At 42.3% G+C, this 18,802-nt stretch overlaps 1 protein-coding gene across 1 annotated transcript in view; it reads right to left on the reverse strand.

The window, feature by feature from the left end:
- C15H10orf67 (chromosome 15 C10orf67 homolog) overlaps positions 1-18,802 on the reverse strand; it is a 147,212-nt gene that overhangs the window by 85,096 nt on the left and 43,314 nt on the right. The window contains exons 7-9 of the mRNA XM_034644363.1: positions 11,492-11,644; positions 5,154-5,286; positions 3,979-4,037 (exon numbers count right to left, since the gene is read on the reverse strand). Coding sequence (XP_034500254.1) covers positions 3,979-4,037; positions 5,154-5,286; positions 11,492-11,644 — 345 coding nt within the window. The remainder of the gene's footprint in view (positions 1-3,978; positions 4,038-5,153; positions 5,287-11,491; positions 11,645-18,802) is intronic.

Below are 18,802 nucleotides of genomic sequence, written 5' to 3' on the forward strand. Positions count from 1 at the left end.
TGCAAAGGAAACTCTGCTTCCGTGATGTCCCCTCTCTGGCTTCCCCCACTGCCTGTTCTCATCTTCATTCGAATGCTCTCCAGCCTCAATTTCTTCTTTACTTCTCCTGCCTTCAACCTTATCAATGACTGTAGCTTTTACTGCCTAACCATCCCCGGAATTCATCCTTCCCGACCATCCCTAGTGTTACTGTACTCTTTCTGTTTCAGATTACACTTTCCCTGGTCTATCCAAGTAACCTCCTAACTGGTCTTTCTGGCTCCAGATTTTGCTCCCTCCCGCTCATTTTCTTTCTGAAACATGAATCTGATCCTTCCCCGATGTTCAAGGCTCCCCATGCACTCAGAAGACAATTCAAACCCTTTGGCATGAGTACGAATTCTCTGCCATGAGCCCTGCATCTTGCCACTCCTTGCTCTCACATACCCCTGAGCTCTAGCAACTCACATGCACTTACTTTCCTTCTGCATGTTGCTGCCCCCCCTCACTTCGCATACCCCTTTCCTGGCTTACCAGAACCTCTCTTCTGGTAGTCAACTCAGAGTCCCCCCTCCAACCTTCCCGGGTGCCTTACAATCCATACGGTGCTTCCCCACGTGGCCCACAGCAGTCTATGCTGCCCTGCATCCTGATGCTGACCACAGCCTGGGCTGTCATCTCTGACCTCTGGCTGACTCCCTCCCAGAAGGAGAACCGCATTATGGCCACAGCTGGAATATAGATCCAGCTGTTATTAGATTATTGGAATTTAAACGTGAAAGTCACTGAATATCATAATAGACAGTGCTTTAAGCCCTGATGGGTGGCAAGAGATCCGCCCACCCCAATACAGGCCATTTTCAACTTGGTTTTCATTGAATTCAGGGTTAAAAAAGAAAACATGTGTCTTATCCAGGGGCTTCTGAGCTGCTTACCCCTCTCCCCTCTCCCTGCCCCAACACAAATTCTCATAGCTCACCAGATTCCAACCTTGCTCTTTAGCCATACCAAATCACAATCAAGTCCACAAACATACCTCACAGTTTCTGCATTCATGCTCTGTACCCAGCTTTCCGCCCCCCTACCTACGTGGAAAGATCAGCTCCAGTGAAGGAGTATGAAATAGGTGTGGAACTGTGTGTGAAGCCTTTCTAGAACCTTCCAGGTAAAGCTAGACATCTCTCCTCTGTGTACATACTTTCATTACAGTCCACATCACACAGCCAGGGTTTTTGTCTCTCGCTCTAGACATCATCTGCTCTACAGCAGGCTCGTGTGTGTGTGTGTGTGCGCGCGCGTGTGAACCTGTGTGTGTCTCAGGAGTAGCACAGAGCCTGGCACTAAAAGGCATATAATAAACATTGCTGAATTAATGGATTTAGTGGAGAATATTGGAAACCAAACCAGTAAACATCAGCTCTCGTTTGTTCAACAATTCCTTATGTGCTTTCCAGTTGACAAAGCACTTCGATGTGCATTATCTCATTCTCTCCTCACAGTAAGCCTGTGAGACACAGGAAGAAAGATGAGGCACTGGCCCAAGGGACCACAGAGGCAGAAATGGAAGAGGAACCCAAGGTTCTAGATTCTTTCTGCTCAATACCAAATTGTGCCCATACTCAGTGCTTCTGTGGAAGTTCAGTACGTACAAAGAAAAAAAGAAAAGAGAAACGATTTAAAAAATGATCAGACTATGGATCTGTTATATTTGTTTAGAAGAGAGGTGTGAATTAAAAATATGGTGCAATATATATTTAATTTTGAACTTTATAGTAGCCTTGTTAAAAAAGGTTAAAGAAACAGGAGAAATAAATTTTAATATATTTTATTTATCCAAATATCCATTCAAAATATTATCATCTCAATGTGTAATAATTAAAAAGCAGGCATGTATTGCATGGTGCACTGGGTGTTATACACAAATAATGAATCATGGAACATTGCATCAAAAACTGGGGATGTACTGTATGGTGACTAATATAACAAAATAAAAATTATTTAAAAAAATAAAAAATAAAAAGCACTGCTGCAATATTTCACTTAAACGAAGCCTTTGAAACCCAGTGTGTACTTTTCACATACAGCACATCTCAATTCGGGGGCTAAAATTTCATCGGAAATACTTGATCTGTGTTTAGATTGCATGAAGTTTACTGAAGAAAAAGCAGAGTCCCATACCAAGTTATTTAAAATATACATAAAGGTTTTCCAATACACTGAAACAAGTATCAGTTTTTAAATTTAAATTTAAAAAATAAAATTAAATATAATTAAAAATTGAGTTCCTCAGTTGCACAATTCATGTGCTGAACTAGCCACCTGGGGCTACCATTGGCAGTGCGGACTTAGGAACGTGAGGATGCATTTAACTGAAATATTTAAGCTCACACAAGGTATAATGCGTCATTCGAAGGGGAATGTTTCTTTCTAACTGATGGCTTCCTGGTCGGATTTTTTGCTTTAATTTCTTGTGCTCTTCTCAGAGAAGGGTAAGCTTACACAACTCATCTCCCCCAGTGACAGGACAGACTGAACAGGTTTAGTAACATTTCAACCTTCCGTGGAGGTTAAGTGACACCAGAAAGCCGGGACTTCATTTTCAACTGTAGACATGGTTGCCTAGAAAGTTAAACTTGTCTGCCCACAGACTCTAGCTTTCTCTGTGAGGGTGGGACTTGGACGTCACCACTGCAAACAGCGTGAACTGCAAGAAAAAGAACTCGCTCTGCAAACCCGTGATGGGTTTGGTTATCAGAGAAAACATCTCCCAACTCTGACCCTTCGGGGTAACCAAGTCTTTAAAAAATAGTTCTTGGGGCGCCTGGGTGGCACAGCGGTTGGGCGTCTGCCTTCGGCTCAGGGCGTGATCCCGGCGTTATGGGATCGAGCCCCACGTCAGGCTCCTCCGCTATGAGCCTGCTTCTTCCTCTCCCACTCCCCCTGCTTGTGTTCCCTCTCTCGCTGGCTGTCTCTATCTCTGTCAAATAAATAAATAAAATCTTTAAAAAAAAAAATAGTTCTTAAAAGTAATTTTATCAACAACCCAAAAATACCTGAACTGGACAATCAGGTTGACATTTGGACCTAAACTTGGGCACAGGTGGCCGTTCGTTGGGCTCTGGAAATGCGGCTAGTGCCTCTGAGGGACTGAATGTTTAATTAAAACTGAATGTTATCCAGTTTTAATTAATTTTCATTTTAAAACTGGCACTCGATTCAGTGAGTGGAGAGCATCAATGTCTATTTAGAATAAGTCAGGGATGTAAATACACGTTTTCACCTGTAAATTTCCTGAACTCTAAACACATTCTCATTCTATGAATCACTCAAGGAGCATTTGTCTGTGCACCAGGCACGGTGCTCAGCACTGGGAATATACCAGAAATGGATATGTTATACCATCTCTGCCCTCTGAGGCGTGCAGGACGGCAGGGAAGTCTGCCCATCGCTGAATATGTGTTGATAGTTAGGATGGGACGCTACCACGGAGAGCTAAGAAAGCCCAAAGCAGGGGCGCCCAACCTGTACCACTGTGGTCCTCCTGCCTCGGATGCCCTGGGAGATCTTGACCTTGCTGATACCAAAAGAATTCCTCTTCTAAACGCAGATTTCCAGCATAGCATAAGCCCAGTTCACGCGCAAACAGAAAAATGAGCATGAAGCCACATCTGGGCTGAAAATAAATTGCTCGTTCTTAATAATAGAATTCTCCCCCTAGCCCATCTTTGGACCCTCTGTGTCATAGAACTTTTCAGTTCCTTATAGTCAACAAGGTAGACACTCAGTTATCCCAAAGAAAAGAAGAATCTGTACATTAATTCATTTTCAAGACGGAATCCTTACTTATTACAAGACCCCATCCAAGTCATGGGAGAGATTAAATATGGAAATGGACTTTTCTCTACACCCCCAAGACAAGCGGGACACAGTGTTATTTCACTCGTCGTGCTGATATTTCAATGTAAAAGAGTCATTCGTCAATGGAAAAAGTTACAGTACCTTTTGAATAGTTTGATGATTCTTTTCTGCCTTCTCTTTCAGACTTACAATTTCATCTTCTGTAAACAAAAGGAAAGAGAGGCCAACCATGAAATTACAAGCTTATGGCCCTGTATTCAAGCTCCCTGCTTCAGGGCAGGCAGGCATGGTGGACGCAAGTCCTAGCAGGATTGTGACCTTCACAACTGCTCTTGACATTCACAGCCTTCTTCCTGCTGTTCAGATGGCTGGTCAGATAGGGATTAAGAACTAAGTTCAAGATCCAAGTGTGGCTGAGGGCTGAAAGCTTTTCATCAATACTAGCAATGGACATTTTTGCTGTTAGAGCCAATGCAAAGTGCTTTCGCAGGTGGCACTTTATGACTCGGTAAGAACTACCAACGACTGAAAAAGCAGTATCACACCACGTTAGAAGGGAAATGAAACTACACTGGCATGGTGTAATTTATATTCAAGGGATATTGTAATCTATCTGATTTCATCAATATTTTGCTCTAAGTTTTTTTTTTTATTACTTTTCATCACTGCAGGTAAGGGGAACAATCATGTAAGTAACAGAAATACAAAGGTAACAGTAAGTGAACAAATACTTTGAAGCACTCTAGCTTTGGTGATTTAAATGGAACTTTTACCAACGTCTATGGTATGTAAAAAACGGGAGTATGAGGGATGCACATGAGGATTTGTACTTTAAATTTGGATCCAAAATTGAAGATAATTCAGTAGCAAGTAGTGGCATATTTTTCTGAAGGGCTAACTCTGTTTCTCCACAAAGCATACCCCAGTCCGTGTGCTCAAGTATTTAAAGGTGGTAAATTTTAGATGATTAAGCAAGCATATGAAACAGAAATCAGCAGAAGTCTCTATCCAGTTATAATATTTCTAAGTGAAATAGAGCACTGCTTAGTACATTTTTCCAAGGTCAGTGCTTGTCTTGGGAAGGAAAAAAAACCCACCCTGAGTTAGAATGGCATGGCTTAAGAACACAGCCACAAATAAACCCTCTTTCCCAAGCGAGGAATGCCATCTTTAATGAAAATCAGAGATGGCTATCAGACGGACCTTATACATGTGAATAACCAAGCACACGTATGTTTGGTAAAGAGAAACACCGCTATGGGTTTTACGAAGTGCCCGAAACATCGGGTTTTCTTGAAATGACTGTAAAATGTTACCTAATACTGAATTTTCCTTTAGATTGAGTCGGATTGCTTCTTCGAGTTCTGAAACGATCTGAATCAGTCTCTCGTTTGCCACTTTGTACTCCAAATTTTCCCTCTCTAGAGCCGTCTCTTTGGCAAAAGTGTCCTGAAAGATGGGGAATTCCGTATTTCTAAGCAGAGAGCCAAGGATTTAAATATGCAACACAAGACAATACAGACGCAGAGGAGCTATCATATAATTTTCTGAATTCTATTACACACTTATAATATGAATAGTAAAAAGGAAGGAGATTAAATAGAGCTCGCTGGAAGAAAGGCTGCAGTACATTCTGTACAAAGACCACAGCACATGGGGACATTTTATTGACAGGAATAATGCATATCATACTGTTTGTGTGCCCTCATCATTCAGGTCAATTCATTATGGAGGCTGCGTCCGGGGAGGCAGCTGGGGCCCCTCCACCCACACTTCCCTCTGTGTGTGTCTGAAGCGCTGTCCGCCTGTAACTAGGCAGGCTGGGGGGACCAGGACGGGCAGCGCCAGGGGGTGGCAGAGTGCACGGCTAAGGAGGGGGGCTTGTTGCCTTTGTGGCATTTCCCAGTGTCAGCGCTGCCAGTGTCACGAGGAGCACATCACATGTCAAAGTGGTGACGTTTTCAGGCTGGGAGCCGCATGGAGTCCATCAGGCGCACGGATATCCACACAGTTGGTTTTCGGCTGGGTGGGGGAGCCACCCAGAGGCAATTCATATTCTGAACATTAACGTGGCTTTGCATGCCTGTCACACGGGGGGCTGTGCAGGCGGTTAATGCTATTGAAGACTTCGGTTTAAATCTCTATGCAAACAGCGATTACCTTGTAAGAAGGTTTCAGGATAACTTACAACAAAGGACTTTAAAGTTATAGTTTTAGTAAAGCAAACTCATTTACATTTTTATTATGTGCGTCTTTTGTTTAAATCTTGCCATGTCCATTATGGGAGAGGCTTTTTCTTACGCGATAGAAGCTTATTGGGACAGCTACTCTTCCTTTCTTCTTCGTCTTCTTGTCTGTTTCAAAGCTATTGAAAAACATCTGAATATACCCTCGCTTATGGCTGTCGACATTTTAGTGCCACACATTTTTTTTAAAAAAATTAAGATGTAATGGATTGGGGAAGCTGGTGCAGAACTTTTTACTTCGTGATGGTAAAATACTAAACAATTACGCCATCTCAAAATATTAAGGAGTAGGCTGAAAAGTCATTATATTATTATGCTAAAAGAGACAGAAGGTTCTATATGCCTTGCTTCAAAATTCATATGGATAAGAGAAATGCTTTTCAACTTTAAGGTAACCTTCAGATGAATTATAACATGCTCTTTTTGCAGCAATGCCATGATTGCTGATACACAAAAAGATCTTCTCTCAAAAACAAAATCTTCCCTCCCAATATACTGGGTTCCTTTTGGAATGTTGTTTTTATTTAACTTTAGAGAGCTCTGAAAGTAAAGTATTTGAATGTTTTACCCTGTGACCATAATGGCACAAAAGAAAAATAAGTGGCTACAATTTTTGCAGTACATTTAATAAACGCAGTACATTCAATAAGAAGCCACCTACTAATGAAGTTAGTCATATCAGAGTTAATTTTTAAAACAATGTTAAGCTTTGCATTAAACCCAATACAAATCTTCATGATTTTGATCTACCATTTCACTTACATTATTTGAGCCCAACTCATTCTTAATTAATGAGAACTAACAAAAATGATAGTTAATAAACAGTGCTGTTTTAATAAAGGAAGGATCCTTTATTAGTCATTAATTTCTAGTCCCACATGGTTCAACTAGAAATCATCACAGAATGTACTTATAGCCTACAAAGGGCTTTTTAAACAAACAAACAAACAAACAAACAAACAATATTTGTCTCCAAAGACTTAAGCATACATTTCCTAACGGGTACCCACAGCGGATGACAGGAGCTCTCATTATCATAAACTAAACAAGAACTATTTGAATTAATCACACGAAGCATAAAGTGTATAAATGGTAGCAGCTAATACCTCAATGCGTTTTCTAAAACTCTCATATAAAAGCAGGAAACAAGGAAAACACATTCAACTGGACGGTTTTTCCTCTTTGGCATCTACAGCCCCCTTTCTCGTGAGGTTAATCTTTAGCTCTGTCCCCACCATCTGTCAGCTGCAGGAACTGCACGTAATTAACTATTCAGACTCCCACAGCAATGAGGACACTCATTAGCAAAATGAACAAAGGGATAGTTCTGGGCTGCCACGGTCATCTGTTACACTCTGAGTGGCAGGTTTTGTGGTGGTGTTCCTTCTACCATCTGCCCACACTACTAGTTTTTGGTTTATTTAAACCATGAGACTTCTTTAAAATAAACTTCGTTGATAAACCAAGGTTAAAAAGGATGGAGATCATTAAAAGGTGGTTAACTAGATGTAGCTATTTAAAGCCGCATTATAGCTGAGGAGAGATTGTGTGTGAGCCACGATCATTCTGGAATTTTAAATTTCTGAAGGAACTCGCCAATGTAAGGTTTTTCTCTCCTGTTGGGAAAACGAGCACTTCCGGCGGTGGCTTATGCACTATATCTTGGATGAACATTCACGAGATGTGCAGAATCACCGTTCCCTGGCTTCAAAATCCTAAATAGATCTTGAAAGCATCGTTTTTGAGAACCTGGTATACTGCAGCGCCTTGCTACTCCAAGTGTGGTCCATAGACCGGGAGCCCGGCATCACCCCGGAGCTTATGGGAAAGGCAGAATCTCAGGCCCCAGCCCAGACCTACTGTCAGAATCTGTGTCTTAACCGGAGCCACGGGGGATCCAGACGCACAATAAAGTCTGAGGAGGACTGTTTAGATCCCCGCATGTGCCTCTCAGCAGTCTTCCTCCTGCCATATTGGTGTCTCAATTCTGCAGCTCCCCGTACAGTACTTGGACATCTCAATTTGCTGCTGGGGGGTGCAGTAGGGTTCTGATGCATGCCCATGCTGCCTGACAGGGAGAAGAGCAGGTGCTCTCCCAGTGAGTGACAGCCAGGAAAGTGGCGCACTGGGGCAGTGCAGCCCTGCAGAGCTGCCACTCTTGACAGACAGCTCTGTTTCAGAGCTGTCAGCAACAGGCAGTTATGTTCCCTTCTGGGGGGCGGGGGGGGGAGGATGGTTGCAAAGCTCATTTATGGGAGGGTAAGGGAAAAAATGAAGTCTTTTCAAAAGGGACAACTCCAGTTGCAATGAAAACGCACGGGTGTGTGCGCAGGCATACGCATGCAAACACGCGCATGCGCTCTGACAGGCCAGCCTCCGAAGCAATCCTCAAGGGGACTCATCAACGGACAGGAGAACCACAGTGACACGCGGTTAAGTCACGACGGTTTCCCACAGAACTAAACTGGAAAAGGTGCTTAGTCCTTGAATGACGGTGCTCGGAGGGACATCCAACATCAAGCCTGGAGAGATGAGGCTTCTATAACTTGAAAGCGCTCCCTTTCCTGATTNAGGGACATCCAACATCAAGCCTGGAGAGATGAGGCTTCTATAACTTGAAGAGCTCCCTTCTGATTTCCATATTTTGTTATAAATGTGATTTAAGCTAGCTGTTTATTAAACTTTCCCTTTGCGATCACATTCCCATCAGATTTTTCTCAAAAACCATTCTAGAGAGATATTATGACTACTTACTATGAAGCTATTCCTGTAATTTGACTGTCAGTAAGAATGAACTGGAGTGTTCCCCTATTGCTTACTCAGCTTGCTTAGTTCAAGTGGTTTCAAGTTATCTCCATTGTGACTTTGAAATTCTCCAGTTGGTTCTCCAAATTTTTTTCCAAATCTAATCTCAGGTGCTTGGTGTCTCAAACTTTTTTATACCACCAGAGGGAGCAGTTGCATAAGATGAAATTTCAAATTGAACAAGATCTCTTCCAGAACCTGGGTGGCATGGAATTTCAGGAAATCTTAGAGGATTAAAAAAAGAAAAGTATTCTCCATAGATTTATTTTATATAATTCATGATCTGTTTTGTGGCCTTCATGCACCTCCCTCAAATCTTAGGGTATTTAGAGAAACTGTGATGTGGTCTCCCTGGGGACAAGTTTTCGTGGAATAACCAGAGTATTGAGGACGCCTTTCTGAACCAGCGAACTCCCTGCCCATACAAAAGCAGGGTAGAACCCCCCCAACTCCCTTGTCCTCACGAAGCCACTACCCATTCTCATTTCCTTCCCCTCTGGCGTCAAAGAGAACTTAGAAATGTAAATGTTACAAGATAGACCTCATGTTTTAGTGTGAGGAGCTCAATTCCCGAATCAGGATGGTCTGAACTGGTCCTGAGGTCTGTTCAGAGCATTTCATGGAATGTAAACTGGATGGTCATAAGGACTTGTATATTTCCTCATGATAACTAAGGGTTTATATATTTAGCTTTCTTCAAAGAACTCAAAGCAATTCACATTCAATACAACAGGTATCCTTCTCACAACTATCCCTTTCAGCTAGGCAGGTATCACTTGGCACTTCACAAAGGGGAAATAAGAGGACCAAAATCACCCTGCCCATCTATGTTGGATATCTTTGACCAAGGCAAGATTAAAAGCCAAAACTATTACAGTTGTTTTAGTCCTTTCTATTAAATCATTGTCTCCAAAAGATAAGACTGGATTTAGACCCAGGAAAAGGTTAAAGTAAGTTCAAAAACTGGATGTGCTTCCTCCAAAGCAATCAGAATATGTAAAAAGAATTAATATTTAATTTTATTAGATCTATGCTACTAACACTTAATACTGTACTTAGAAGATACTCAGATGTTTATTTTTTAGAACATAAAGAATTATAATAGATTATACAAAGCAAACACTTCTTCACCAGTTAGTAAACAAAATCCTTCAGAATGATACAAGTGCAATTCCTTATCTCTCCTAAACTTGGAGTTTTAAATAAGATTACTGGTGGCGGCAGGGGCCCTGGGTGACTCGGTTGGTTAAGCGTCTGCCTTGGGCTCAGGTCATGACCCTGGGATCCAGGGATTGAGCCCTGCATCGGGCTCCCTGCTCAGTGGGGAGTCTGCTTCTCCCTCTGCCTCTGTCTCCACCCCTGCTCATGCTCGCTCTCTCCCTCTCTCTCTCTCTCTGTCTCAAATAAATAAATAAAATCTTTAAAAAAAGAAGCTTACTAGTATGGGATTTAGGCAAACCATAGATTGCTTTTAAAGGAACTGGCAATGGACAAATGTTTCTTCCTAGTGTTAACATTTGGATGTATAATTTTTCAGACCTTTTCTGTGCATATCTATGCATGTGTCAATATTTACGTGTGTGCGTATACCCCTGTATTAATAATATACTATTGTAGTCTATTTTATAAATACATATCAACTAGTTAATTTGGAAGATCACAGCCTTGACACCTTCTTGTAGAGCATAGAATTCTACCTCCTTTTGTGGGCTTCAGATTCAGCTCACATGCTGTCTTTACCACGTACTAGCTGTGTGCCTGGGGGAAGTCACCTAACCAGCCCGTCTGCTTCCTCCTCTGTAAACTGAGCCAGGAGATGAGAAGAGGTGCCACTGATGAGGCATGTGGTGCCTGCCAGTTGATATTCAAAAGATCCTTATACCTCTGGCCTCTCTGCTAGGCTCTCCGACTCAAACAATCAGCTTCTTGCTCTTAGGATCTAATAATAAAGACTCCTCTATGGCTCTCAACTGTGGTTGGGCCACAGCCAGTGGCTCAAAGATGACTTGAGATGAAAATGAATTCACTCTCAGTGTCCACACTGGAAAGCCCTTAAAATTCTCCTCCCTGACAGGAGCTTAGGCTCTCCTTGCTCTCTCCTTCCATTTCTGTACCCACCAGTCCTTTGTCCAAGTAGTAAACCAACTTCTGGCCTCCTTTGAAACAAGGAGAACTGAGGGAAAAACCCTTCGAGAATTTTCCTTGAAGGTCCTCCTGTTTCATGGTGCTTTCTGGAAGCCCTGATGTGGAGAGATTGCTTTGTGTCTTTCAAACTATCTAAATAGCAAAACACGGCTGGCGTCTCCAAAATTAAAACAAAAATCTACGTGCTCATCTAGAGTGGGACAATTTCTGCAGTGGGAAATAGGTTATTTTATTTCTATTATAAATAAAAATTGAGAACAATTATATTGCTCCCATTTATAATGATTATGGGTTTTCTGGAATATGTCATTGGGCAGAAAAGGGTTGGACTGGCTGATGAGTGGAGAGATGCCCAAGATATACCACCTGCATATCCTTTATTCTTGACCCAAACTTTTGGAAGGTTATAACTTTATTTACATATATTAAAATTAATTATTCATTGCTTTGAAACTTACAAGTCTTTGAAGTCTAGACTCTTCATATTGGTCTAGTTCTTCTCGTAATTCCTTAATAATTTCTTCTCTATCCTTCAGTTTTTTTAACAAAATACTCATTTTGACAGTAGTCGATTCTCGCACAAAAGTCTCTTTTTCCACCTCAAAGAATTGCTAGGGAGGAAAGCAGCATTAAAAATCAGACACTAAGCAAGCACCATCAGAAACTAGTTCATGTTTTATTTAAGCTACTGTCTCATAAGTCATCTTATTTTTGTAACTTGCACACAATTTTCAGGAAATAACTATATTTATATTGAATGATAACGCTGAAGTGCCATAGACTAGAACACATTATTCTATAAAACGCAAAGCATAATGTGGTACTCTAGCTGCATCGGCCACACAAGTAATCACAGTAAACCTTTTTTTTTTTTTTTAAAGATTTTNTACGCAAGCACCATCAGAAACTAGTTCATGTTTTATTTAAGCTACTGTCTCATAAGTCATCTTATTTTTGTAACTTGCACACAATTTTCAGGAAATAACTATATTTATATTGAATGATACGCTGAAGTGCCATAGACTAGAACACATTATTCTATAAAACGCAAAGCATAATGTGGTACTCTAGCTGCATCGGCCACACAAGTAATCACAGTAAACCTTAATTGTAACGCCAGGATCACGCCCTGAGCCGAAGGCAGACGCTTAACCGCTGTGCCACCCAGGCGCCCCCACAGTAAACCTTAATTGTAAATTCACATCATAGTTGTGAATGCCCTATTTCAATCTTCCCCTAGAAAGGAAGATAGCAAAAATTTGAATACCTAAAAAGAGAAGAAAGCTTCAACTGGGCAACTAATTCCCCCAGAGGTTTGGTATGGAGATGTGGAGGTAAGCACCATTTCTTTCCTTTTTTCCACAGAAAAGCTTTGCAGACCATTAATCTAGACAAACCAGGCTTCATTTGAAAACTTAAGAAACTGAGACCAAAGCAGAGGAAGATGCATTAAAATAGATTTTTTTTTCCCCATGCAAAGCTGTGGGTAATGAACCATTAGGCATTAACGTCAAGGTCTATATGCATAGCCATTCTAAAATTATATAATTCTAACATATCATTCAGTTCTCTCTGCATGGAAAAAAATGGCTATGTGTTTGCTTTTCTTAAAAAGAAAACAAATAAGCTGTTTTCTGATAACACTAATCAAATAGAAATTAAATGAAAAAAAGACACCCTCAGATTGGTTTGAGATGACTTGGTATGTTAGTTGATACTGTATATCACATATGGTGATGCCCGTATTTTAATTCATTTGACATTTAATTCATCTGGCTCAGTCGGTTAAGTGTCCCACTCTTGGTTTTGACTCAGGTCATGATCTCAGGGTGGTGAGATCGATTCCCTCATTGGGCTCTGTACTGGGCATGGAGCCTGCCTAAGATTCTCTCTCCCTCTTCCTCTGCCCCTCCCCTACTCACCCTAAAAAAAAAAAAAGATTTAATTCATTTGATCTTATATCATGAGCATGTCCCGTGTCATTAACATTTTACATAAATGTAATTATTGATGGTTACATCACATTCTGCTCTATAGAAATGCCATTATTTATATAATTATAATATATATATTTGGAGTTTTTCATTACACCATATCTTTATACCTGCACCTCTGTCCACATTTCTGATCTTTTTTTCTTGGCATAGATCCCTAGAAGTAGAATTCCTGGCCACAGCCTAGAAATATTTTAATGGTTTTGATTCATTTTATAAATTTCTTTTCAAAAAGATTCTGCAGTTTATAATCTAGCTCGAGGAAGAGAGTGTCTGTCTAACTACATTCCCTGAATCATTGTATATTTTCTGAGTCTTACTACGACAATATATGAACGTAGTATTTTATTTTTGTTTTAATCAGCATGTTTTACCTCTTTTTTCATTTATTTTTAATTTTTTTAGAAGGTTTTATTTATTTATTTGGGAGAGAGAAAGCACGAGACAGAGCATGGGCAGAGGGGGAGGGGCAGAGGCAGAGGGCGCAGCAAACTCCCTGCTGAGCAGGGAGCTGGAAGTGCGGCTGCACCCCAGAACCCTGAGATCATGACCTGAGCCGAAGGCAGGCAGACACTTAACCACTTAACCGATGGAGCCGCCCAGGTGCCCTGCCACCTCTTTTATTAAACAAGTAAACCCTACCCCTGACATGGGGCTCGGGCTCACCACCCTGAGATCGGGAGACGTACTCTCCCCACCGCGCCAGCCAGGCACCCCTGAATCAGCATGGTTTGACCACCATTCAAAGTGAATTTTTTTTTCATATGATATTAGATATTTATGCTCTATGTTCTGAAAAAACTCAGTTCTAATTATATGCCCTTTTACTGAGAACTCAAGCTGGTTTTAGAACTTCCATTGATCTCTTTAGTAGTTTTATTGATTAGCTTTCCTATTCCATTTGCTGGTGTGGAAGGGCCACTTCTTGACAGGCCGTTCTAAGCAGTTAGGTGCTTGCCCGTTTGCACTCAGTACCCTGAAGAACCACGTCCGTCACAAAAGCAAAAAGGGAAGAAACGCCTAGAAAAGGAACACGGTCACTTACTTACTTCCAGCATATAGAACTCTCATTTTCAACCCTGATATGTAAAATCATATTGTCCATCTTGAACTCTTTCGAGAATCACAGCATGATTTTGTTTTTATGTGTTCACTGCTAACATATTCGAGCGCAGGCAGATACAGGAAATGTAGCAAAACCTAATCACATCTGCTAACACACCTAATAGTATCTTTCGGGGTTAGATCTACAAATGAAAATTGTTCCACAATATATGATGAGCCCCGGCCAACTGAGGAGAATCCCATACCAAGGCAGAATCGAGAGTCAAGCTAGGAACAGAACGCTGACAGGGCCTACACAGCACTATTGTAAAAATCAGCAGAAGAATATGCAGTACAGTGGGAAAAAGTGAAAGTAAAACAATCCACGTGACAATTCCAGCTTTTAAATTGAGCGATTGTAAAGAACAAGGTTGATTGTGCAGAGCGGGTTGGCCTGCACTGGCAGACCCGCTCGCTCCGTCACTTAGTGCCCTGTGCCTCAGTCTTATTATCTGTGAAATGGGATTGATAGCAGTACCTTAAGTGCCGTGAGGATTACATAAGGCAATGCACCTAAACCATTTTGAATAGTGTTTACAACGCAATCAGCTGCCTGTAAGGATTACACTCTACCATTTGATTATTGTTCTGTCTTGTCATTCAAACCCAGATGCCACTTGCCCTGGGAAGCCTTAGCACCCCACCTGCCCACCTGCCCCCCACTGCTGTGTTCTTTCTGTATCTTGTCAACACTCCTCTTGGGTCAGTTCATTTATTATTTGTTTATTTGATCACTAATTTTTCATGTTCTGAAGATGCTGGATTTATTTTACTTTTAAAGATTTATTTACTTATTTTTTTAGAAAGAGAGAGAGAGTGGGAGTGGGTTGGGGAAGAGGGAGAGAATCTTAAACAGACTCCTCAGTGAGCATGGAGCCTGACACGGGGCTCGATCTCACGACCCTGAGATCATGACCTGAGCCAAAACCAAGAGTCAGACACTTAACCAACTGAGCCACCCAGGCGCCCCTATTTTACTTTTAAAAATCAGCAAAATAAAGATGCTTCTGGCAAGCTGGCCAAGTCATCTCCTCTGTAACATGACACAAACCACACTGAATGCTCATTTAAAATCCCCCCAGGACCTGGGCTGAGATGCTGCGTGAACTCAGCGGTACTCGAGTGAGCCTGCCTTTAGGAAGGACTCAGTCCCTCTGGACTTCAGGGCAGGGAAGGTCATGCCGTTCTTTGGAAGAACAAAAAGTTTTACTTCTGACATTTCATAAAATAACTGTAAGGCCCAAACACATTGGATTCATTTCTCTTCATCTCCAGGAATGTTTCTGATGTTCGACCAATGTTTATTGAACGAGCTGGACTCACGAGGAGATAGGCGGAAGGCGCTTTTATTTTTCTTCACCACCCTTCAAATCTGGTCTCCTGTCTCGTGTTTCTTACCTCTTAGAAGAACTCTAAGAGGCATTAGAAAGTGCCACAGCTTTTTTTTCTTGACTCTTAAATAACAACAACAAAACTGGATAAAGGAAAGAAAGATAGGAAGAAAGCGAAAGCCATAAATGAATGAATGAATGAATGACTAAATAAAATGCCCAAAATCTCAGTCCAGCCTCCTCTCACGCATCAAGGTTCCTGTCCTCCCCAGCTGTGGGCTCCCTTGGTCTTGGCATCCCGTGGTGGAGGAGAGGGTTTTCTTTTCTAGTACCCAGAAATCTGATCAAACACCAGCCCAGATGTTGCTGTGAAAGTTTTTTTTAAGGTGAGATTAAGATTAAAATCGATAGATGGAGTAAAGCAGATTCTGAAACTGGCTTTCTTTTCTAGTACCCAGAAATCTGATCAAACACAGCCCAGATGTTGCTGTGAAAGTATATTTTTAGGTGAGATTAAGATTAAAATCAATAGACTGAGTAAAGCAGATTACCCTCCATAATGTGGATGGGCCTCATCCAATCAGTTGAAGGTCTTTGGAGAAAGACTAAGGCCCCGGGGAGGTCGGGGGGAGAGGCAATTTTGTCAGCAGACTATTTTGGATTTGAGCTGTAACATCAACTCTTCCCTGGGTCTCTGGTCTGCTGGTCTACCTTGCAGATTTCAAGCTTGCCAGCCCCCATAATTGTGTGAGCCAATTCCATAAAATCAATCTCTCTCTTTTTCTCTCTCTTGCTCTCTATGGTTCTGTTTCCCTGGAGAATCCTGAGTAATATAATATCTACATCTAAAGACCATAAACGCACACTGATACCTCCAATTCCAATCTGACACCATGGCATTTATTACAGCCTCTCTCCTTTCCATAGCATAACCCCTCCTCTGGCAGTGGGGAAGGTGGCTCCCATGATGCTTGACACGCTGACGTGTTTGCTCAGTCCTCCCTTCATGTCACCCATCTCCTGACCAAATTGTGCCACCAAGAGCTTGCCTCTGAGGCAGGCAATGGGACAGAAAAGGCAGAAGCATGTCTTTGGTCTTTTAATTCACAATGGCAAGAAAACTTTATTTTGGAATTTAATTCCTTTGGTCCTGCAATTTTTCCTTCAGCATTTGAAAGTGAGGAGGAGCTAATATTCAAATCTCTGGCATGACTGTTGGCTTTTTATTATGTCATTTGGTCTCATGGGCAAAACCTCTTGACCAACAAAATTGAACAACACAGCTGGATATAATCTGGAGTGAGAAACAGACTAGAAAATGAATTCTTAGTATTAGATACAAAGTGACCTTGCTGTTAAATATAAATCATGTACTCCTCTGACCAGATGCCAAATCTCCCAAGGCACCAGCAGTCTCAGGATCCCCAGAGAAGTGTCTGGTATTGGGGGGGGGCTGCATCATGAAGGTGGGAGCACAGCTTTCCTCTCCCCAGGGCTCAGATACACAGCTAACTGATCATAGGCTAAATGATGAAGTTCAATGGGTTAAGAAAAAAAAAAGAAAGAAAGAAAAATCCAGGGAGGGGCGCCTGGGTGGCACAGAGATTAAGCGTCTGCCTTCGGCTCAGGGCGTGATCCCGGCGTTATGGGTTCGAGCCCCACATCAGGCTCCTCCTCCGTGAGCCTGCTTCTTCCTCTCCCACTCCCCCTGCTTGTGCTCCCTCTCTCGCTGGCTGTCTCTATCTCTGTCAAATAAATTAAATAAAATCTTAAAAAAAAAAAAGAAAAGAAAAAGAAAAATCCAGGGAATCTTGTTTCCTTCCATGTGAAGTGATACCCTCCACTGAGTTCTGACCCTGGAAGAAGAAACGTGGTCATATTTGGGCCATCCCCCTCCTCCTCCCTATCTCTTTGGGGTGAGTGCTGCGGGAGCCTGTGCTCTGCCCGGGGCAGGAAGAGACCCGCCCAGCCCAGGGCTGCCTCTGATGGGAGGCAAGTCTGCCAAGACTTGAGAGTTAGCACTAGGGAGCCTGCTTTTACAGGAAAGCAGATGATCTCCATCTGCGGGCTCCCTGACTTTATTTGTCACCTTGCCCAGAGCCTGGGTGGGGAAGAGCGGCATTATTTATCAAGCGTCACAAACACTGCAATAATGTTTAACTTGCAATGTGGTGAATCCATGCACGTTAGAATTCTACAGATTCTTTCATGTCTTCAACATAAAGTATTGATTCCTTAGCCTCACCTTCCTGCATCACCTCTCACTCCTCTTTCCAGTCCCCTGTCCTCCAGCCTTACCAAACCACCTGCAACTCCCTGACTGCCTCACACCTTAATGCCTCTGTTCCGTAAAATGGGCCACGTCCCTGATTCCTCTCACCCCGGCCCCCCAAACTTGCCGAATAGTCACCATCCTTCAAGGCTTAGTTCAGGAATCATCTCATCCTGAAAATTTCCCTTAACTACTCCCCCGACCCCCACAGAAGAGTTGGGCACCCATCAGGTGCAAACCTCGATTATGGATTGTAACTGCTAAATTTCTTCCCTCCCTCCTTCCCTCCCTTCCTTCCTTCCTTCCTTCCTTCCTTCCTTCCTTCCTTCCTTCCTATCTCTCATGGCTACTAGATTATGAACACCTTGAGTGCAAGGACTGCTTTTGTCTCTGCTACAAAATCAGACGATGCATGGATGACTGAACAATCGAGCGAAAGAACAGTTCAAGTCCTCGGCATCCTGCACAGCCACGTCCTAGGACGTTTTCACTAAGAACTCATGATCTATTGCCAGTACCATGGCATAGGTCAAGTTCTTTGGCACCTTTCTTGGTTATATTCAGGCCTCCATCAGCAAAAATTTGTTGACTATCTATGATGTGTCTGGCTCTCTGCTAGGACCATAGTACAGAGACGAATACAACTTAGTCCTGGTCCACAGGAACAAAGATTCTAGAGTAAGTACAGACCAATCCACAAGTGGGCAATTGTGATACAATTCAGTGTGTCAATTATCCAGGAGAGAAAGAGCATTCCAGCAAGAAGGGACATCACGGGACAATTCCAGGGAGGTGACTAATAACTTGAGGCATGCGGAGAAAAGCAGGTGACGCAAAGAGCTCTGGATGACTGGAGGGTAAATTTTTCACCAAGAAGGGGAAGGAGATAAGAGTGGAGAAATATAAGGGCCTTCTGGGCCATGCTGAAGGCTCAGAAGTCACCCTACAGTTACAGAGACGATGCTGAGGGGTTTCAAAACGAGGCAAGATGTGAAGGGATTTTTTGTTTGTAGGGCTGCTCACTTGGCCAGGCAGACACAGTACAGAGAGCAGATGGGATAAGGGGGT

This window comes from Ailuropoda melanoleuca, chromosome 15, assembly GCF_002007445.2.
Source record: "Ailuropoda melanoleuca isolate Jingjing chromosome 15, ASM200744v2, whole genome shotgun sequence".
In the NCBI taxonomy this organism is placed as follows: domain Eukaryota; kingdom Metazoa; phylum Chordata; class Mammalia; order Carnivora; family Ursidae; genus Ailuropoda; species Ailuropoda melanoleuca.